General features: G+C 44.7%; 1 protein-coding gene across 1 annotated transcript in view; it reads right to left on the reverse strand.

The window, feature by feature from the left end:
* Positions 1 to 885: 885 nt before the first annotated feature.
* LOC140408889 (peptidoglycan recognition protein 1-like) overlaps positions 886 to 23,325 on the reverse strand; it is a 42,044-nt gene continuing 19,604 nt past the window's right edge. The window contains exons 4-6 of the mRNA XM_072496729.1: positions 18,032 to 18,233; positions 3,773 to 3,891; positions 886 to 1,434 (exon numbers count right to left, since the gene is read on the reverse strand). Coding sequence (XP_072352830.1) covers positions 1,259 to 1,434; positions 3,773 to 3,891; positions 18,032 to 18,233 — 497 coding nt within the window. The 3' untranslated portion in view covers positions 886 to 1,258. The remainder of the gene's footprint in view (positions 1,435 to 3,772; positions 3,892 to 18,031; positions 18,234 to 23,325) is intronic.

Genomic DNA, 23,325 nt, shown 5'->3' on the forward strand with positions numbered 1-23,325 from the left:
AGTTAATGTGGACATGCCGAATTTCCTTAGTTTCCTGAGGGCGTGTAGGCGCTGTTGTGCTTTCTTGGTGGTGCTCCCTCATGAGTGAACACTGACACAAAGAATTTGTTTAGAACCCTACCTACATCCTCCGGCTCCACACACAAATTACCATTGTGGCCAGTAATCAGCCCTTCTCTTTCCCTAGTTATCCTTTTACCCTTAATGTACTTGTAAAACAATTTTGGATTTTCCTTTATTTTACATGTGAACTATCCTTTTGCTCTCCTAATTTCCCTGTTAAACATCATATACGCCTCTAGGGCCTCTGCTGTTTTGAGCCTTCGATATCTGCTATAAGCCTCCCTTTTTCTCATCCAATTGCTGTATATCCCTCTCTTGTAGGTCCTTCTATATACTGGCTCAAAAAGTTCTCCTGGATGTATTTTAAGAATTCCGCTTCCTCTAAACCTTTTACACTATGGCTACCTCAGTTAATACTGGGGGAAGTTGAAATCCCCCACTATCCCCTATTACTTTACACTTCTCTGAAATTTGCCTACATATCTGCTCTTCTATTTCTCTCGGACTGTTAAGGGGCCTATAGAACACTGCCAGCAATGTGATCGCTCCTTTTTGGTTTTTGATTTCTAAGCATGAGGCAGTTTCAAATAAAACCTAGGTGTGTAGGAATGTTTTGAAGTATATTCTTGTCAGAATTCACAATTAAATCAATTCATATTGTTTTCATACAAACTGAAAGGTGAGTGTGTAGGTATTGACCAGAAATTTGAAATAGTTTGCTTCCGTTTCAAATCCTTATCGGTATATTTCCATTCTACCCAGCAGATGGCCTTCCAGTCACACACAACAAATCAACACTGAAACATTCTGACATCACACTAATTTTGGATTTAATATTTCAGTTAAATTTATTGCGATCATTTGGTGCAATATGTTGCAGAATGAAATGCCAATGACTTCATTTAATGTAAACTCATGTTCTGCCTGCATAGACAAAGAACTTACATAAATCATACTTCTCTAAGCAGCAAATGTTTGTTACTATTGGCCCGATCTTGCAAACTAATGAAACTGAGGATCACCATGTGCATTGCATTGATTTTAATATGTACAGAATCTCATATAGAAATGCAGAACCTTTGTATTTTTTCAGGTTTCTTCATACATGATTTGTAAATTCCTGAAATGCCGCAAAGATCAAACCAGAGCAACTAGGCAGATTTGAAGAAGCAGCAATCAGAGCAAACAGCATTCTTTAGCCCCACCTAGGCCATGTCTGTATGACTTGGTAGAGTGCATTTCCGGGACAATTAGTTGGTCTCAATTGTCTGTGGCCCTTCAGTATATATACAGATGACAGGTAGCCTCTTGAAGCAGAACATTGAATCAAACTCTGGGCAGCATTCAGTGCTTTGCTGTTTGGTACAACACCTGAAACAATTCAGAGATGTTATAATAGAATTCAAATTGAGTTTAAAGAAAATTGAGTTAAATCACAAATTATATCAAAATTGAAATAGATGAAAATTGCTTAAAGTTGCTGCGCTACAAGGCAGACCCTTACTAGTTATCTAACTCCCTTCATGTTGTGTCGTTATTTGTCAGAAAGCAGAAGAGCAGGTTAATAGGGCGGGGGAAAAGGCATATGGGACACTTGCCTTTATCAATCGAGGCATAGATTACAAAAGCAGGGAGGTAATGTTGGAATTATATAGAACATTGGTGAGGCTACAGCTGGAGTACTTTGTCCAATTCTGGTCGCTGCATTAGAGGAAGGATGTGATTGCACTGGAGGGGGTGCAGAGGCGATTCACCAGGATATTTCCAGGGATGGAACATTTTAGTTATGAAGAAAGGTTGGATAGGCTTGGGTTGGTTGTACTGGAGCAGAGAAGACTGAGGGGTGACCTGATTGAGGTGTACAAGATTATGGGGGGCATGGACAGGGTGGATAGGGAGCACCTGTTCCCCTTAGTTGATGGGTCGATTACGAAGGGGACACAAGTTCAAGGTCAGGGGCAGGAGCTTTAGGGGGCATTTCAGGAAAAACGTTTTTACCGAGAGGGTGGTGACAGTCCGGAATGCACTGCCTGGGAGGGTGGGTAGAGGCGGGTTGCCTCACATCATTATGATGAGTACTTGGCACATCTTTACATTTGGGGCTATGGGCCTTTTTTGCACTGTATTTTTCTGTGATTCCCACCATCCACTGGCTGATCCCTGCTTGCGAGCTGGCCATTAGGGTAGTTCCTCAGGGTGGTGTCCTAGGCCCAACCATCTTCAGCTGCTTCATCAATGACCTCCCTTCCATCATAAGGTCAGAAGTTGGGATGTTTGCGGATGACTGCACAATGTTCAGCACCATTCGCGACTCCTCAGATAATGAAGCAGTCCATTTCCAAATGCAGCTAGACCTGGACAATATCCAGGCTTGGGCTGACAAGTGGCAAGTTACATTCGCACCACACAAGGGCCAGACAATGACCATCTCCTACAAGAGAGGATCTAACCACTGCCCCTCGATGTTCAATGGCATTACCATCGCTGAACCCTCCACAGTCAACATACTGGGGGTTACCATTGATCAGACACTGAACTGGAATAGCCACATTAATACTGTGGCTACCAGGACAGGTCAAAGGCTAGGAATCTTACAGCAAGTAACGCACCGCCTGACCCTCCCCCAAAGCCTATCCACCATCTCCAGGGCACAATCAGGAGTGTAATGGAATACTCTCCACTTGCCTGGATGAGTGCAGCTCCAACAACACTCAAGAAGGTTGACACCATCCAGGACAAAACAGCTGCTTGATTGCTCCCCTTCCACAAACATTCAAACCCTCCACCACCGACAAACAGTGGCAGCCGTGTGTACCATCTACAAGGTGCACTGAGTAATTCATAAAGGTGAGTTATAGGCTCAATATTTCTCACGTGGGGATTTTTTAAAAGTACCTCATGATTGTGGTCCGATTCACAACGGGTTTTGCTCTGAGAAGGACATTTAGTCTAATTTTGGGAAAATTCCACACTCTGTTTCTCTCCACAGACACTGCCAGATTTGTTGAGTTTATACAGCATTTTGTTTTTATTTCAGTTTTCCAGCATCCACAGTATTTTGCTTTCATTTGTAATGAATGATATTCAGTACAAGTTATTGATATTTTGGCATTACTGGGATATAATGGTCTATTTTACTGCAGTGATGTCAGAGTGTGGGTGGAGCTGAGCTCTGGTTCTGCTTTTCAGTTTCACTTTGAGAAAAAGCTTGGGTGTGTCTGGGTTTTCCAGTGAGCTGCAGCTGAAGTTAAACAAAGAGCTGCCCTGTTGATCTCTCAAATATCTCTGAATCATTTGGTGAATTCAGAATTATAAATGTTCTCAATAGTGAATGTGACCCTAGTGTGCTCTTGTTTAAAGGTTTGTTAAGTCTTTTGGATATTAAAAGGACAGCTTAAAGGATTACTTAGTGTTGTATTCTTTGGGGGTTATTTTAATGGTTGCTTAGATATTCACTGTTTGTTTTCAAAAGGTTAACTTGAGTTCATAGAATAAACATTATTTTGCTTTTAAAAAATACTGGTCCATTTCTGCTGTACCACACCTGTCGAGTGGGCCATGTGCTCCCCATACCACAATCTATTAAAAGTTGTGGGTCAGGTGAACTCCATGATGCACTTTGGGATTCTCTAAACCCTAACCCATAACATAAGGTTTTCATTGATATAACATAAATTGTTTTGTAAAATATTCAAACATATTTACTCACTCGTAAAGTTTCCCATGATGCTTATCCCGAGACTGACGTCATTGTATCCGCGGGTATGGGCTCCCATTTTGGTCCAACCTCGGCCTTCATAAATATTTCCATCTTCACCAATTAGGAAACTGAAGAGAGAAGCACAAGTACTTTTAAGATATATTTTACCTTTGTAAAATAATTCTATACATATCCAACTTTATGAATTAGTAGCATTAGAAAACACTGGTTAAATAACACAACTGAACATGTTTGAAGTCAAGTTATTCTGCAAATCAATTAAGAATAATCTTTAACTCCTTATGTCACATAGCAGGGAAAAGATTGCACATAACTAAAAGTGTTGGCCAGATTCTTCCGCTCTAGGCTGCAGAGCCTGAGAATTTGGTGGGTTGGCATTGAGCCTGATACCAAACACCTTCCCGCCTTCAATGAGGAAACTGAATTCTGGACAGGAAGGCCCATGGTCCGCCTTCCCACCCTGCCTCCATTTGAGACCCTTAAGTGGCAAATTAATAACCACTTAGGGATCTCTTACTGCCTCCGCTACAATCTTCCCAACTCCAAGCTTGTCTGCCGACATACAGCTTGCACAAATGGTTAAATTATGCGGGCTGCATGTCAGCCGGAGTGGGGGACAATCTGTACATATCCGAGGGCATGGAGCAGGTGGGTGGCCATTGACAGCCACTTCCCTGCCATTGATGCTGACCTCATGGCACCCCCCCCCCCCCCCCATGTGTCCCGCCCCTCTCCACAAGAATCTGCAGTGGTTTGTCAAGATAGACACAGGTGATTTTTTCACTGGCTGGAGAATCTAAAACATGGAGGCTCAGTCTTAGGATAAGGGTCCAATAATTTACGACTGAGATGAAGAAAAATATCTTCATTAAAATGGTTATAAACCTTCTGAATTCTTAACTCCAGAAGGTTGTGGATGCTCCATCATTATTTGAGACTGAGATGACATATTTCTGATCAGTCAGGGAAACAAGGAAATGGGGAGTAGGTGGGATCTGGAGTTGAAGCTGAAGATCCCACCTATCATAGTACTAAATAGGGGTCGGGCTTTATTATCTACTCCTGGTCTCATTTGTTTTGTTCTTACTTGCTGTGTAAGGCAGTATACAAATAAAAATTATATTTTACATGTTGTGTTCCTTATTAATATCCACCTGAATAAAAAAGCCCATTGTTTATGGATTTGATGCAAATCTTCTTTTGCAGTATCATTTTGTGATCTCAAAAGTGTAGGAAAGTTTTAATTTTAATTTACAATTGGTTTGTAGTTTAGTCATGGGTATTAGTCAAATAATCAAAGTATGTCAAGCCAATATGATTTCATGCTGAATGCTGGGACACTGGTACATCACATGACTTGGACTTAGCATCACACTCACAGTAAACGAGGGAGAAAAAATGTATGAACCTTGAGCCAGTGATGCAAGACATCAAAGTTGAACAACTACTGGTGTGGAACAATCCACCTCTCAGGCAATCATAACTTATCAGCACTGTTCTCTAAATTCAAAGACCTATTCTGCAAACAAAAACAAGTGTTAAAACATTTAGCCTTGTGTGTTAAATTAGTGCAGTGTGGTGCTGGAAGCAGGCTGACAAGACATATAGACCAGGAACAGAAACTGTTACATGAGGCCTGTGACATTATACAAATGTACAGCAAGTGACGAGTTAGCATTATGTTAAGCCTAGCCACTAGAGAGAGTTAAAGGACAGTACTATAAATTGCAGTGACTCTTAAGCTAAGGGAGGAGATTAGACTGGAGCTGACGAAGATAAGATTCATAATGTATTGCAGAGTTAGTTAAGATATAATAGTTATAATTAGTAGATAGAGGTAGTGTTGGTGAGTGTAGTTTAATTCTTACATGTATGTTTGCTATTCAGAATAAGTGGCAAACTCAAATTTAGTAGTGTTAATAATAGTTTAGTTCTTCAAAAGAGTTTTGTGTATCTTTGCGATCACTACGCGTCCATCCTCGAAACCCCGCACAAAGATCACCACATGGTACCAAGAGGTGTATTCCAGAAGAGCAAGTAGGAAGAAAAAAGGAAGAAAATAAATCAGCGCATCGCTACACATCTGAAAATCTGCAAAGAACAAAGTGGATGCTGTGCAAAAGCCAGATAACTTCTAGATGTCTGGTAAACTAAGTTTAAATTGGAAAAACTTCAAGCAGCAGTTTGAAGTCTTTCTCTCTGCCTCTGTACTTGAAGCAGCTCATGACACTAGGAAAATAGCTCTCCTACTAAATCTGGCAGGTCTGCAGGCATTTAAACTCTTTAACTCATTTGATTTCTTAGAAAATGAAGCTAAAAATAGTATGAGAAAGTTATGGAAAAATTTGAATTTCATTGCAAAAAACAAGTCAATGAGGTGTATGAGAGATACATGTTTAAAAGAAGGGTGCAGCTAAAAGGGGAATCTTTTGACTCTTTTCTAACTGATTTGAGGCTCCAAGCGCAATCCTGCAACTTTTCCCTCAATTACTGAATCAATCCTGCTTAACCAATTGTGTTTGGCATATTTGAAGAGCAAATGCGGGAACATAAACCTAACTTAACTTTGGTTAAGTTTTAGAAAAAGCCATCAACCTCTGTAAAGCAAATGAGCAAGCCACCAATAAATATAGTGAATTCAGATCCCGTGAAAAAGACACGAACTTCAGCAGCGTGGTCAGCACCATTACCTCTGGGGCGCAGTATAAAACGAATCATGCTGCAGTAGGTAGCCATTTTGCGCAGGCGGGGTAAGAAGAAAAAAACGGGAAACAGACATTCGACATTCTGCACATGTGCACTTTGGAAAAGGACGCAAACCGGAAGTTGGCCAATCTGTGCATGCGCATGAGAGGTTTACACATATGTCACCAATGTGATGACATGTACACGCTGTGGACACTCCCACTTAAAATAACACTGTCCTGCATTTGAAAAAAGATGTACGACATGTAACAAACTCAATCATTTTGCTATACAATGCAGATTTAACACAACACACCAGAATCAGTTTAAAAAGGCATTTCAACAGCATAAAAAAGTCAACATTATAAAAAACAAGGAAGAAGAAGAAAAATTTTAAAATCAAAGATTGATCTCACTTTGCCTACTTCACTGGACAACTTCATAACAGAAGCAATCACTAAAACAAATGAAAATGATACTGCTGATAAACCAATCAGGCAACTATCTGATAGAAATAAAGATTGGATAGAAACATTGATCATAAATGGATCAGAGGTATAATTTAAATTGGACACTGCCCCGATAGAGCTGGAGGAGATGGTAAAGAGTTTAGTGGACATGCAGTCGGGCAAGGCCCCGGGGCCGGACGGCTACCCTGTAGAATTCTACAAGAAATTTTCGGAACTGCTGTGCCCACTCCTGCTAAGGACCTTCAATGAGGGCAAAGAGGTCCCCCCAACAATGTCACAGGCTTCGATTTCACTCATCCTCAAACGAGAGAAAGATCCGCTACAGTGTGGATCTTATAGACCGATATCGCTCCTGAATGTAGACGCCTAACTGCTGGCCAAGATCTTAGCTGCTAGGACTGAGGACTGTGTCCCTGGGGTGATAAGGGAGGATCAGACAGGCTTTGTCAAGGGTAGACAATTGAACTCCAATGTACGGAGGCTCCTGAACATCATCATGATGCTCTCAGAGGGAGGGGAGGCAGAAGTGGTGGCGGCAATGGACACGGAGAAAGCCTTTGACCGGGTGGAATGGGAGTACCTGTGGGAAGCGCTAAGAAGGTTCGGATTCAGTGAGGGGTTCATAGGTTGGGTCCAGCTGCTCTACCAGGCCCCAGTGGCACGAACAGGGTGATGTCGGAATATTTTAGGCTCCACCGGGGGACAAGGCAGGGGTGCCCCCTCTCCCCGTTATTATTTGCCTTGCGATAGAGCCGCTGGCTATAGCGTTGCGGACTTCAAAGAATTGGCGGGAGTGGTTCGGGCGTGGGGGAGCAGCATCGGGTCTCGCTCTATGCGGATGATCTGCTCCTGTATATTTCGGACCCACTAGAGGGAATGGGGGAGGTCATGCAGATTCTGAGGGACTTTGGCAATTTCTCAGGGTACAAACTAAACGAGAAGAAAAGCGAGATGTTCGTGATCCAGGCTAAGGGACTGGGAGAGCTTCCGCTGAAATTGGTCGAGAAGAGCTTTCAATACCGATGGATACAGGTGGCTCGAATGTGGGATGCCCTCCACAAGCTTAATCTATCTCAGCTGGTAGAGCAAATGGAGGGGGACTTCAAAAGGTGGGACATGCTCCCGCTATCTCTAGCGGGGAGGGTGCAGACCGTTAAGATGACGGTCCTCCCCAGATTTCTGTTTGTCTTCCAGTGCCTTCCCATCTTCATCCCTAAGTCCTTCTTTAAGCAGGTGAACAAGATCATCTCGGGATTCGTATGGGCAAATAAGACCCCGCGAGTAAAGAGACTGTACCTGGAGCGCAGTCGGGTGGGGGGGGGGGGGGGTTGGCGCTGCCGAACTTTTGCAGCTACTATTGGACGGCTAATATTGCCATGATTAGGAAATGGGTATTGGGGGAGGGGTCAGCATGGGAGCGGTTAGAGGCGGCCTCATGCAAAGGCAACAGCCTTGGGGCACTTGTAACGGCACCTCTGCCGTTCTCGCCGGCCCGCTACTCCTCTAGTCCAGTGGTGGTGGTGGCATTAAAGACCTGGGGTCAGTGAAGAAGGCACAGGGGGGTGGAGGGAGCCTCAGTCTGGACCCGATACGCAACAATCACAGATTTGTCCCGGACAAGATAGATGGAGGGTTTCAAAGGGCAGGCATTAAAAGGATGGGGGACCTGTTCATAGACGGGACCTTCCCCGGTCTGAAAACGCTGGAGGAGAAATTCAGTTTGCCCCCTGGAAACGCTTTCAGATACCTTCAGGTACCCGCCTTTCTGAAAAAGCAGGTGGTCACATTTTCGCTGCTACCCCCACGCAGGATACAGGATAGGATGGTCTCCGGCACCTGGGTAGGGAGGGGAAGGTTTCGGACATTTACCGGGAACTCCAGGAGGCTGAGGAAGCCCCAGTGGAGGAGCTTAAGGGCAAATGGGAGGAGGAGCTAGGTGGGGAGCTGGATGCGGGCCTCTGGGTGGATGCCCTAAACAGGGTCAATTCTCCTCATCATGTGCCGTGCTTAGCTTAATCCAGTTTAAGGTGGTCCACCGGGCACACATGACGGCAACCTGGATGAGTAAGCTCTTTGGGGTTACGTTGTATTGTTCCTTTCTTTGTATATACGGTTAACATCTGGTTTTTTTCTTTGTTCTGTTATTTGTTGCGTACGGTTATGCAGACATTATGTTTTTTGACAAAAATTTGAATAAAAATAATGTTAAATTGGACACTGTTACACACACTAATCGGATAACAGAATAGGGGGCGCGATTCTCCGCTCCCGCGCCGGTTGGGAGAATCTCCTGGGTCGCCAAATTTTCCCGTGACCCTGGTCCGACACCCTCCCGCAATTCACGGAAGCAGCCAGATCGGCACAATCGCGTTTTGCGCGGCGCGGTACAGTGAATCGCCCGAGACAGCCAAAATGGCGATTCACCGGTATCCCCGCAATTCTCCGGCCCGGATGGGCCGAGTGGCCTGCCCAAAATGGTGGGTTCCCCCCGGCGCCGTCCACATCTGGTCGTTGCCGGCGGGGCGCGAGAATGCTGGGGGGGCGGCCTGCGGGGGGGGGGGGGGGGGGGGGGGGGGGGAGGGGAGATCCTGCACCGGGGGTGGGGGGGCCTCAAATGGGGTCTGGCCCGCGATCGGTGCCCACCAATCGTCGGGCCGGCCTCTTTGAAGGAGGACATCCTTTCTTCCGCAGCCCCGCAAGATCCGTCAGACATCTTCTTGCAGGGCGGACTTGGAGAGGACGGCAACCACGCATGCGTGGGTTGGCGCCGGCCAACCTGCACATGCGCGGGTGACGTCAGTTATGCGGCGCCAGCCGCGTCATGTATGCGGCGCCAAGGCCTGGCGCACGTAAATGACGCGGCGCCGCTCCTAGCCCATTATCGGGCCCTGAATCGGTCGGGATAGGGGCCGTTTCGCGCCGTCGTGAACCTCAACAGCGTTCACGACGGCGCGAACACTCTGCCTCCATTTCGGAGAATCCCGCCCAGGATTTGGGCAAAGTAGCAACCTGTCCAAAATATTAAAAGACACATTGTAGATTAACAGACTACAATGGAAATAAAATAGCAACAAAAAGTTCATGCTTCCTGATAGAAACTAACCTTTTTGTATAGGTAAAAAGGGTTCAGTTTAAAGAAATTATTTAAAGAGATCATAATGGCTGACTTATAACCACTGCATTTCATATTTGACATGCATAAAATGGCTGACTGCTGACTGTTTGAAATGGAATCAGATATAAGAAAGCAATAGCTGGCAAGGTCAGGTTGACAATGAAACTGACATGAGTAGTTCTCTGTCTTAGAAAGAATTGGATGACATCCAGCTACGTGTCCAGGATAACCACATACCATTCTATGATAGCTATAGAAGTCACCCCACAAAAGGAATTTGCTGAAGCAACTTCTTAGATGTTCAAAATAATGTTTTGATTAATTGACAGACAAATCAAGTGATCAAATTAGAAGGATTATGGATGATTTGAGACCAATCAAAGCTTTGTAGGGGCTGAGACTTCATAGATAATGACAGATAATAATTCCCTTAAAAAGTTAGGTATCGGGATGAAAGAGCAGTCTTTTTGCAAAGCTATCATGCTATGCTATCTGCTTAAGCTGTGAAATCGTTATTCTAATTTAAACTGTGCAGTTGTCTATGTACTGTGCATATTTGATTTGAACTGTTAATGTATCTTGAATTTAACCTATCTGTAATTGCGAGAGACAATCATTTTGATGAAGCTTCCTGCAGGGCTAAGTTGGAAACGTCTTAAAATTCTGTACAAGAAAACAAATCTTCAGCAGACACACAAATAAAAGTGGCAAATTGATATTAAAACCCAATTAAAGTTCATTCTTAAGCTCTGTTCAATTAATATATATGCGGCAGGGCAGCACGGTGGCACAGTGCGTTAGCCCTGCTGCCTCACGGCGCCGAGGTCCCAGGTTCGATCTCGGCTCTGGGCCACTATCCGTGTGGAGTTTGCACATTCTCCCCGTGTTTAAGTGGGTTTCGCCCCACAACCCAAAGATGTGCAGCATAGGTGGATTGGCCACGCTAAATTGTCCCTTAATTGGAAAAAATGAATTGGGTACTCTAAATTTATTTTTAAAAATTAATATATGTGCGGCGACACAGAAATATATTAACGAAAAGTTCAGATCCTTCACTACCTCATAGTTCAGAGTGGTGACATTGCAATTCCACTTGATTTTGAAATTGTGGATGACACAAAATCCTCACTTATTGGAGTGCCTTAGAATCATAGAATTTACAGTGCAGAAGGAGGCCATTCTGCCAATCGAGTCTGCACCAGCTCTTACAAAGGGCACCCTACTCAATCCCACGTATCTACCCTATCCCCGTAACCCAGTAACCCGCAGCTAAACCTGATGCAGAGAATTCACACTGCCAACTCTTTCCCTAGTTTGAAAGATTTAGGGGGCGATTCTCCGATATTGAGGCCAAGTGTTTGCGCCGTCTGGAACACCGTCGCGTTTCACGACGGCGCAAACAGGGCCCGGACACGACCTATTCTGGCCCCCATAGAGGGTCAGCATGGCGCTGGAGTGGTTCACGCCGCTCCAGCGTCCTTACACGGTGCCAAATGGGCGCCGCGCCAACCCGCGCGCAGTCCAATCCTGCACATGCGCAGTTGGGCCGCGCCATCCTGCGCATGCGCGGGGAAAGTCTTACACACGCTGGCCCCTCACCAACATGGAGCCGGTGTTCTGGGGCCGCGTGCGGAAGGAGGTAGGCCCGGGGGGGGGTGGGGGGGGGGGGGAAGAGGCCAGCCTGCCGATCGGTGGGCCCCAATCGCGGGCCAGGCCCCATCGGAGGCCACCCCGGTGAAGGAGCCCCCCCACCAACCCCCCCCCCCCCTACAACAGGCCGCCCCCCCCCCCCAGCGTTCCCGCAGAGTTCCTGCTGGCAGTGACCAGGGGTGGACGGCGCCAGCGGGAACCTTTCATGTCGTAGCGGCCGCTCGGTCCATCTGGCCAGAGAATCGCCGCTCGCCGGTTACCCGAGCAGCCCGGTGCGAATCGGGCGCCACTGGTTTCCGGGGGGTGGGAGAATCGCGGGCGGGGGTCGGGGCAGCGTGGCGCGATTCGCACAGCGCCCCGGCGATTCTCCCACCCGGCGTGGGAGGGGAGAATAGCGCCCTTAGCACTTGCAGATACGTTATCTAGAGCCACAATGCATGAGGATACCAAAGTTGTTGATGTTTCAGTATTGAAGCACAAGCCAACTTCATCAGAGCAATGTTACCTGTCACAGATGCTAAACTACAAATAACCAAGGCAGAAACTCTATGAAATATGACACTTCAGCAAGTGATACAATATCTATGTACTGACTGACCTAAAGGGAAATGTGCAAACTTTTGCAACAACAGAGAAGACCTGACAACAATAGATGACTTTCTATTGAAAGGGGACCGCATTGTAATTCCATCATGTCATAGACGAGATATTCTCGCACAAATCCATGAAGGACATCACAGCATTGATGTAGAAGAAGAGCACGGCAATCGGTGTATTGGCCAGGAATCAATAAGGATATAGACAGCTACAGCTACATCAACTGTGTCGGATATGCCAAATGCACCAACCGGCACAATGTAAGCAGACCTTGGTGGAAAGCAAACTAGTTACTCAACCATGGACAACAGTTGCTCTGGACATATTTTATTTTTAAGGCTGTGATTATTTGATAATTATTGACTATTACTCAAATTTTCTGGAGGTTATCAAATTATCCGACTCATCAATGCATTTAGTTGTCAGGGCAACGAAAAATGTATTTGTCAGACATGGCATACCAGTTACTGTTGCCACAGACAATGGACCGTGTTTTAGCAGCCTGGAGTGGTTACAATTTGCCAATGACTATAACTTCACACATGTAACTTCTAGCCCACAATACCCGCAGGCAAACGGGAAAGCTTAGAAAATGGTGGGAATTGTGAAGCAGCTTCTCAAAAAAGCTATGGAGGACAGGAAGAACTTTGACTTAGCACTGTTTAGCATACAGGGCTACACCATTGTCATCAGGGCTTTCTCCAGCACAACTATTGATCGGACAAAGAATACGTACTACGTTACCTACTCTAATAGTTACAAACAAAGATGAACAAGTCGTGCATAAAAAATGCAGCAACTGAAGTGTAAGCAAAAGAAGTATTAGGATAAAAACTCCAAACCACTATCTACACTCATAGAAGGTGATATTGTACACATTCATAATCCTGAAGGTGGATGGATGGACATTGCAAAGGTACTCAATGAACTCACACCAAGATCATACGTGATCAGAACAGAATCTGGAAAGATTTTTTGTAGAAACAAGAGACCTCTTGAAACTCAAACAGCCTGTTACATTCACAGAATTACCTACCATGAGTCAACAACTCATATTTCCTACAAATTACTTTCCAAAAGCTATATTGTCAAATGTACCAGATAATTCATATAACACTGTTGTAACATTAAGAAGGTCTGCAATATGTAGGAAACCTCCAAATAGATTGAATCTGTAAATCTAACATTAGTTCTATCATTGTTGACATGCTGTATAATACTGTAAACAAGAAAATGTATAGACAATATTTTTCTCAAAAAAGGGGGATGTGACATGATACAAATGTACAGCATGTGACGAGTTAATGTTATGTTAAGCCTAGTCACTAGAGGGAGCTAAGGGACAGTACTATAAATTGCACTGGCTCTTAAGCTAGGGGAGGAGATTATGACAAAGATAAGATTCAGTGTATTGCAGAGTTAGTTAAGATATAATAGTTATAATAGGAGATAGAGATAGTGTTAGTGAATGTAGTTTGATTTTTACATGTATGTTTGCTATTCAGAATAAGTGTCGAACTCAAATTTAGTAGTGTTAATAAAATTAGTTTAGTTCTTCAAAAGAGCTTTGTGTATCTTTGTGATTACTACGCCTTCCATCCTGGAAACCCCTCACAAAGATCACCACAAGGCCCTAGCTGAATTAATACTGGCTGTCTGCAAGAGCACGGAAGTCAACAGATAAACCTGTTATTGCTACATGGACTTTGTGATTAGCCACACACGTTTACACAAAAGAATAAGACCATGCTATGAACTTGTAACAAATTTCCAGGCACAGGTGATAAACTTTGCAACAAGACGAAGGACAGAAAAAGAAGCCATCATAATGAGCTAATAGCTGGACAGGCGAGAGTGTTTCAGAGGACCATGATTTAATCACCCTGGATGAACAGGAGTATCCTGTTTTCTCTGGATGGGACAATAGAACTCAGGCTAGTTGTGGGCCTATACCCATGACTCAGTGCTAGTAGACCCGTACAAAGGAAGGAACATCGGAGCAGATCTTCAGCGAAAAACTGAGAGTCCCCCAGGCACAACTATCGCAAGAAGAAGGGACTCTTTTGAGGGTAGGTTTTGAAGCCCAGAGAAGATATCCACATTGAGTGTTCGTAACCTGGCCAGCCTCCTTCACTAAGTGCGGGTAATAGCTAGAGATCAGCTGTGAGTCTGAGTTATATGTTACAGACACAACAGCAGTTTAACTTGTGATGTTTAAACAGTATGTAACCATCTTTGATTTTGTAAATTTAACATTAAGTTCTCTAATTAGCTTTTGTAACTCTATAGTTCTTTTACATTTAAATATGTATTAGTTGAATGTGTTGCATTATATTTAGCACACCAATCATGAAACATGGTTAAAAGATGGTCACGACTGGGAGTTAAATATCCAAGGGTATCAGACTATACGAAAGGATAGAATGGATGGTAAGGGCGGTGGTGTCGCTTTGTTGTTTAAGGATGGCATCCGAGCAATAGTAAGGGATGATATTGGTGCTATGGAGGACAAGGTTGAATCAATTTGGGTGGAAATCAGGAATAGTAAGGCGAAAAGGCCACCAAATAGTAACAGGATGGTAGGGCAGGCAATAAGCAAAGAAATAACGGATGCATGTAGAAATGGTACAGCAGTTATCATGGGAGATTTTAATCTGCATATCGATTGGTTTAACCAGGTTGGTAAAGGCAGCCTTGAGGAGGAGTTTATAGAATGTGCCCGGGATAATTTCCTAGAACAGTATGTAATGGAACCTACAAGGGAACAAGCGGTCCTAGATCTGGTCCTGTGTAATGAGGCAGGATTGATTAATGATCTCATAGTTCGGGATCCTCTTGGAAGGAGCGACCACAATATGGTGGAATTTAAAATACAGTTGGAGGATGACAAGGTAAAATCAAACACTAGTGTTTTGTGCTTAAACAAAGGCGATTACAATGGGATGAGAGAAGAACTAGCTAAGGTAGACTGGGAGCAAAGACTTCATGGTGAAGCAGTTGAGGAACAGTGGAGAACCTTCCGAGCGATCTTTCACAGTGTTCAGAAAAGGTTCATACCGACAAAAAAGAAAGACGGTAGAAAGGGGAAAAATCAACCGTGGATATCTAAGGAGGTGAGGGAGAGTATCAAATTGAAGGAAAAAACATACAAAGTGGCAAAAATTAGTGGGAGACTAGAGGACTGGGAAGTCTTTAGGGGTCAACAGAAAGCTACTAAAAAAGCTATAAAGAAGAGTAAGGTAGACTATGAAAGTAAACTGGCTCAGAACATAAAAGCAGATAGTAAAAGCTTCTACAAATATATAAGACAAAAAAGAGTGGCTAAGGTAAATATTGGTCCTTTGGAAGATGAGAAGGGAGATTTAATAATAGGAGATGGGGAAATGGCTGAGGAGCTGAACAGGTTTTTTGGGTCAGTCTTCACAGTGGAGGACACAAATAACATGCCAGTGACTTATGGAAATAAAGATATGATAGGTGAGGACCTTGAGATGATTGTAATCACTAAGGAGGCAGTATTGGGCAAGCTAATGGGGCTAAAGGTAGACAAGTCTCCTGGCCCTGATGGGATGCATCCCAGAGTGTTAAAAGAGATGGCTAAGGAAATTGTAAACGCACTAGTGATAATTTATCAAAATTCACTAGACTCTGGGGTGGTCCCAGAGGATTGGAAAGTAGCAAATGTGACACCACTGTTTAAAAAAGGAGGTCGGTAGAAAGCGGGTAATTATAGGCCGGTAAGCTTAACTTCGGTTGTAGAGAAAATGCTGGAATCTATTATTAAGGAGGAAATAGCGGGGCACCTGGAGGGAAATTGTCCCATTGGGCAGACGCAGCATGGGTTCACAAAGGATAGGTCGTGTCTGACTAATTTGGTAGAATTTTTTGAGGATGTTACCAGTGCAGTAGATAACGGGGAGCCAATAGATGTGGTATATCTGGATTTCCAGAAAGCTTTTGACAAGGTGCCACACAAAAGGTTGCTGCATAAACTAAAGATGCATGGCATTGAGGGTAAAGTGGTAGCATGGGTAGAGGATTGGTTAACTAACAGAAAGCAGAGAGTGGGGATAAATGGGTGTTTCTCTGGTTGGCAACCTGTAACTAGTGGGATCCCTCAAGGATCAGTGTTGGGCCAGCAGTTGTTCACAATTTACATAGACGATTTGGAGTTGGGGCCCAAGTGCAATGTGTCAAATTTTGCAGATGACACTAAGATGAGAGGTAAAGCAAAAAGTGCAGAGGATACCGGAAGTCTGCAGAAGGATTTGGATAGGTTAGGTGAATGGGCTAGGGTCTGGCAGATGGAATTCAATGTTGCCAAGTGTGAGGCTATCCATTTTGGGAGGAATAACAGCAGAATGGATTATTATTTAAACAGTAAGATGTTAAAACATGCTGCTGTGCAGAGGGACCTGGGTGTGCTGGTGCACGAGTCGCAAAAAGTTGGTGTGCAGGTGCAACAGGTGATTAAGAAGACTAATCGAGTTTTGTCTTTCGTTGCTAGAGGGATGGAGTTCAAGACTAGGGAGGTAATGCTGCAATTGTATAGGGTGTTGGTGAGGCCGCATCTGGAGTATTGTGTTCAGTTTTGGTCTCCTTACCTGAGAAAGGACATATTGGCACTGGAGGGAGTGCAGAGGAGATTCACTAGGTTGATCCCAGAGTTGAGGGGATTAGATTATGACGAGAGGTTGAGTAGACTGGGACTGTACTCATTGGAGTTTAGAAGGATGCGGGGGGATCTTATTGAAACATATAAAATTATGAAGGGAATAGATAGGATAGATACGGGCAGGTTGTTTCCACTGGTCGGGGAAAGCAGAACTAGGGGGCATAGCCTCAAAATAAGGGGAAGTAGATTTAGGGCGGAGTGTAGGAGGAACTTCTTCACCCAAAGGGTTGTGAATCTCTGGAATTCCTTGCCCAGTGAAGCAGTTGAGGCTCCTTCTTTAAACGTTTTTAAGAAAAAGATAGATACCTTTCTAAAGAATAAAGGGATTCGGGGATATGGTATATGGGCCGGAGAGTGGAGCTGAGTCCACAAAGATCAGCCATGATCTCATTAAATGGCGGAGCAGGCTCGAGGGGCCAGATGGCCTACTCCTGTTCCTAGTTCTTATGTTCTTATGTTCTTAAGTACAGCTTTGAACACTTCCATTGTGCTCCATGCTGCCCCAATGAATCCTCTGCCTGATCACCATCGACTCTGTTGAGCCTTTCATCCTTTAGCCCCTCCAACAAAAAGACTGCCTATTGTCATATCACACTCACCAACTTTAGCCCATCTACTATTAAAATACTCATTGAAAATCCTTATACAGTCAGGGTTTATTACAAAAAGAGCTATTGTTTCCTTGTAATGACAAGCAGCAACCTTTAAGAGCTGTTGCTTGACCCAATTGTACATCCCACACAATTACAAGTAAAGCCTGCCTCACTGTCCATGTTTTCAATGAGCTGGCACATCTGGAAATTGAGGAAAGGGGTTTGCTTCCATACATTTATTGAAACTTGTCTTCCCCACAAGCAGAACAGATGTTCCTGTACCATCTCACTGATAGTCCTGTATTTCCAAATCAAAGCTTAGATGTTCATTGGGACAATTATTGCAAATCTAACAAATAAAGGCCATCCCAAGTTATTGCAATAAAATTAAGCTGTGAAGCATTGACATTTTCTGGAATGATAAAAGGAAACAAAGTTGAGGCTTTCCTCACAGAGACTTACTTATAGCCAATATCGCACCAGCCACGTTTGTCCATATGGTAATGCTGGATATTCTGCAGTTGCCTCTTACACGCAGATATGTTGAAGCAGGGATTGCCATCAGTATGGTGAATCACAGCATATTTAAGAGAGGTCGACAGACTCTGGGTGCAACTAGAAGCCCGTGTCGTCCATTCAGAATGTTTAATGATCGGTGGGCAGCCTGTGAGAAATGTGGGAGGACAGATGACTATTACAATCATAGAATGATACAGCACAACAGGAGGCCATTCAGTCCACCATGCTTGTGTCAGCACTTTGAACAGTTAGTCTCATTTCCCTGCCCTTCCCCACTGTCTTGCAACTTTTTCCCCTTTGTGTATTTATCAAAATTCTTTTTGAATGTTCTTATTAAATCTGCTTAACCGGCTCATTAGGCAATGCAATCCAGATCCTAATCTTTGTAGGTTTGTGCATGTATACCCCAAGCTCCTGTGTTCCTGCAATACCTTTAAAATTGCAATGTTTACTATATTGCCTCTCCTCAATCTTCCTACCAGAATACATCATCACATCTTTTTGTTTTTGCCCTGTATACTCCAATCTCTCTAGGTAATTAATATATATCAAAACATGTTCCTACCAACTCCAGGGAGGCACCATTATGTGTTTCCCTCCAGTTTGAAAAAACACCATTCACCACTATACTCTATTTTCCATTCCTTAACAAATGTTATATGCCACTGCCCCTTCAATTCCATTGGTGTTAATTTTGCTACAAAGTCTAGTGTGTTGTATGTACTTCATCAACCACCTTTTGAAACACATAGGACAGCCACCCTCTCCATTACTTCAGCAAATAAATCAATCAGGATTGTCAAACATGACTTACCACCAACAAATCCTTGCTGCCATTCATTTATTAACTCACATTTTCCAAATGCCAGTTAACTTTGTCCCAGATGATTATTTCTAAGTGTTTCCTATCACAGATGTTAGGCTGAGTGTCCAGCAGTTGCTGTGTCTTTACCTCTCCCACAGGGCTATAAGATTTGTAATCCTGCAGTCCTCTGACACCATTGAACTCTCATTCTGTGCCACAACAGGAACAGCTTGAACACTGACCTTCCTAGACTACAGGAACAATGAACAATTCATTACTGATGTCTAATTATTCCAAAAGACATTTAGCATCTTGATGATATAACCTCACACTCCATTTTCTCGTGATCCTTGATGCCACGCTGGGTCAAATGCTGCCTTGATGTCAAGGGCAGTCACTCTCACCTCACCTATCAAGGCAGCATTTGAGTAGGTGCAGCATCAAGGAGCTGCAGCAAAATTGAAGTCAATGTCAAGCAGGAGGAAAACTCCCCATTAGTTTGAGTGATTCCTATCACAATGGAAGATGGTTGATAAAAGGAATAACTGCGGATGCTGGAATTTGAAACCAAAAGATAAAATGCTGGAAAATCTCAGCAGGTCTGGCAGCATCTGTAAGGAGAGAAAAGGGCTAACGTTTCGAGTCGAGATGACCTTTTGTGGAAGATGGTTGAGGTTGTTGAAAGTCAATCATTTCAGCCCCAGGATATTTCTGTGGAGTTTCTCAGGGTGGGGTCTTGCAGCACTCCATCTGTACTCCAACAATGCAGCACTCCCTCAGCACTACAGCAATGCAGCACTCCCTCTGTACTTCAGCAATGCAGCACTCCCTCAGTACTCCAGCAATGCAGCACTTCCTCAGTACTCCAGCAATGCAGCACTTCCTCAGTACTTCAGCAATGCAGCACTCCCTTAGTACTCCAGCAATGCAGCACTCCCTCAGTACTCCAGCAATGCAGCATTCCCTCAGTATTCCAGCAATGCAACGCTCCCTCAGTACTCCAACAATGCAGCGCTCCATCTGTACACCAACAATGTAGTGCTCCCTCAGTCCTCCAGCAATGCAGCACTCCCCCAGTTCTCCAACAGTACAGCACTCCCTCAGTATTCCAACAATGCAGCACTCCATCTGTTCACCAATAATGCAGTGCGTATTAATAATAATAATAATCACTTATTGTCACAAGTAGGCTTCAATGAAGTTACTGTGAAAAGCCCTTAGTCACCACATTCCAGCGCCTGTCCAGGGAGGCCGGTACGGGAATTGAACCCGTGCTGCTGGCGTTGTTCTAGATTACAAGCCAGCTATTTAACCCACTGTGCTAAACCAGCTTCCTCAGTACTCCAGCAATGGAGCACTCCCTCTGTACTCCAGCAATGCAGCACTCCCTCAGTATTCCAACAATGCAGCACTCCCTCTGTACTCCAGCAATGCAGCACTCCCTCAGTACTCCAGCAATGCAGCACTCCCTCAGTACTCCAGCAATGCAGCACTTCCTCAGTGCTCCAGCAATGCAGCACTCCCTCAGTATTCCAACAATGCAGCACTCCCTCTGTACTCCAGCAATGCAGCACTCCCTCAGTACTCCAGCAATGCAGCACTCCCTCAGTACTCCAGCAATGCAGCACTCCCTCTGTACTCCAGCAATGCAGCACTCCCTCTGTACTCCAGCAATGCAGCACTCCCTCTGTACTCCAGCAATGCAGCACTCCCTCTGTACTCCAGCAATGCAGCACTCCCTCTGTACTCCAGCAATGCAGCACTCTCTCAGTACTCCAGCAATGCAGTGCTCCCTCAGTACTCCAGCAATGCAGCACTCCCTCTGTACTCCAGCAATGCAGCACTCCCTCAGTACTCCAGCAATGCAGCACTCCATCTGTACACCAACAATGTGGTACTTCCTCAGTACTCCAGCAATGCAGCACTCCATCTGTACACCAACAATGCAGCACTCCCTCTGTACTCCAGCAATATAGCATTCCCTCAGTACTCCAGCAATGCAGCACTCCCTCTGTACTCCAGCAATGGAGCACTCCCTCAGTACTCCAGCAATGCAGCACTCCCTCAGTACTCCAACAATGCAGCACTCCCTCTGTACTCCAGCAATGCAGCACTCCCTCAGTATTCCAGCAATGCAGCACTCCCTCAGTATTCCAGCAATGCAGCACTCCCTCAGTACTCCAGCAATGCAGCACTCCCTCAGTACTCCAGCAATGCAGCACTCCCTCAGTACTCCAGCAATGCAGCACTCCCCCAGTACTGTATTGGAGAATCAGTCTTGATTATTTTTGTGTTCAAGTACTGGCATCTGACTTGACCTCACAGCCTTCAGACTCAAAAGGAGAGAATTTTACCAAATGAACCGTGGCCGACGCTGAATTAATTTCCCACCACTATACATGGCTGGATGAAACAGGAATTAAGAGCTTTTCTGTGATCCAATAGTTGTAGGAATGCTTAGGTTTGTGTATAACATGCTGTTTGCATGCACATAGTCTTGTGTTTTAGCTTCAGCAGGTTGGTACATCATTTGCAGCTACCGCTGCTGTTGTTCCTGCCATATTGTCCCACATTCCTCATTGAACCAGGCTTGATCTCTGGACTGCATTGTCATGAGAAAGTGAAGGATATGCTGGACCATGGGGTTACTTAATGTGGCAAATTCAGTCTCCAGTTGTTGATGGCAGAAAGCTCTTCATCAATGCCCCGCTTTGAGCTGCATAATTCTGCTCAATCTGTCCCATAAAATGTTGGAAGGTGTCCTCAATGTGAAGATGTGACCTTGTATTCGCTGAGTGGTAGCTACACCACCAATACTTTCTCAGACTGATGCATCTGCAACAGGTAAAATACCTGAGGATGAAGTCAAGCACGCTTTTCTCTCATTGTTTCTTTTGCCACCTGCCATATCCTAATCTGGCAGATATGTCCTTTACAACTCAGCCAACATGGTTATCATTTGGTGAAAGATATTGAAGTCTCCCACTCAAGGTACATTCTGCTCCCTTGCTACCCTAAGTGCTTCTTTCAAATGGAATTCAACATGGAGGAGTACTGATGCAGCAGTTGAGGGAGGGCAGAAGATGGCAATCATCAGGGGGTTTCCTTGTCTTTGTGCGACCTGACGCCATGAGGCTCCATGGGCTCGGGAGTCAACATTAAGGACTCCATGGGCCATTCCCTCCCAGCTGAACTGCATGAGCTGAATATTTGCTATGGGGACTTTAGACAGGGGTCAAGACTGTTCCTGAGTGTAGAACTGCCCTGCCTCAGCATACAATAACCAATTACCCTAGGGAGAATTTTCGCTGCCTGGTGGGTGGATTTTCAGGTAGTGTGTATGTTGTGTGTGTGTTGGGGGGTGCATAAAATGCCATTGGAGCTTTTCCAGCACCAATCAGCCCATCCTTGTCTCCGCTGTAATTTTACAAGCTCCAGCCAGCCCCGTGTATCCCCTCCCTGCTAGCCCTGCCCACCCAGCACCCAATGCCTCCTTATCTCCCAGGCTGGGACCTGCCAGCCTAGCTCTGGCAATATCCACCACCACATCCCTACATCTGGCTCCAATGCTAAACGTTGTTGAGGATTGGGTGCAGTCTCGGCCGAGCCCACTGCTCCTAGTGGCACTGCTGGGTAGTTAAAACATGACCTTAATTGGCATGAAGACAGATTTCTGCCCAGACCGGACTCATTTTTTTTGGTTAGGCTGTGCCCAGAATCAAATGTCTCAAGGCTCTTCACAGGAATATCATTAAGCAAAATGGAACACCAAGCCAAATATTGGTCAAAGAGGTAAGGGCGTCTTAAAAGGAGGAGATGGCAATAGCGAGGCAGAGATGTTTAGGGGGAGAATTCCAGATCCTAGGGCCTAAGAGCAGCTGAAGGCATAGCTGCCAATGTTGGAGCGATTCAAATACGGGAAGCACGTGAGACCAGAATTGAATAAGCAGAGAGATATCAGAGGATTCTGGGCTTAGGAGGTTACAGAGGTAGGAAGGGACAAATCAATGAAAGGATCTAAAAACAGGGATATAATTTTAAAACGGAGGAATGGTCATCTCAGGAGTACAGGACACAAAGGTGATGGGTTAATGGAACTTGGTATGAGTAAGGAGAGTGGCAGCAGACTTTTGGATGGCTTCAAGTTTACAGATGTTGGTAAGTGGTGCCGGTGGGGGTAGGGAGGGCTGCGAGACTATGGATAAGACTATGGATAACAACGGTATGGATGAAGGCTTCAGCAGCAGATGAGTTCAGCTAAGGGCTGACACGTGGATTTTTATGAAGGTCGAGGTAGGCAGTCCTAATGTTGAAGCAGCTATGTGGTCTAAAACTCATCTCATGGTCAAATATGACAGCAAAGCTGTGATTTGTCTGGTCCACACAGCAACCAGGGAAAGGGATGGAATTGGTGGGCAGGGAAGGAAGTTTT

The sequence above is a fragment of the Scyliorhinus torazame genome, chromosome 3, assembly GCF_047496885.1.
Source record: "Scyliorhinus torazame isolate Kashiwa2021f chromosome 3, sScyTor2.1, whole genome shotgun sequence".
In the NCBI taxonomy this organism is placed as follows: Eukaryota; Metazoa; Chordata; class Chondrichthyes; order Carcharhiniformes; family Scyliorhinidae; genus Scyliorhinus; species Scyliorhinus torazame.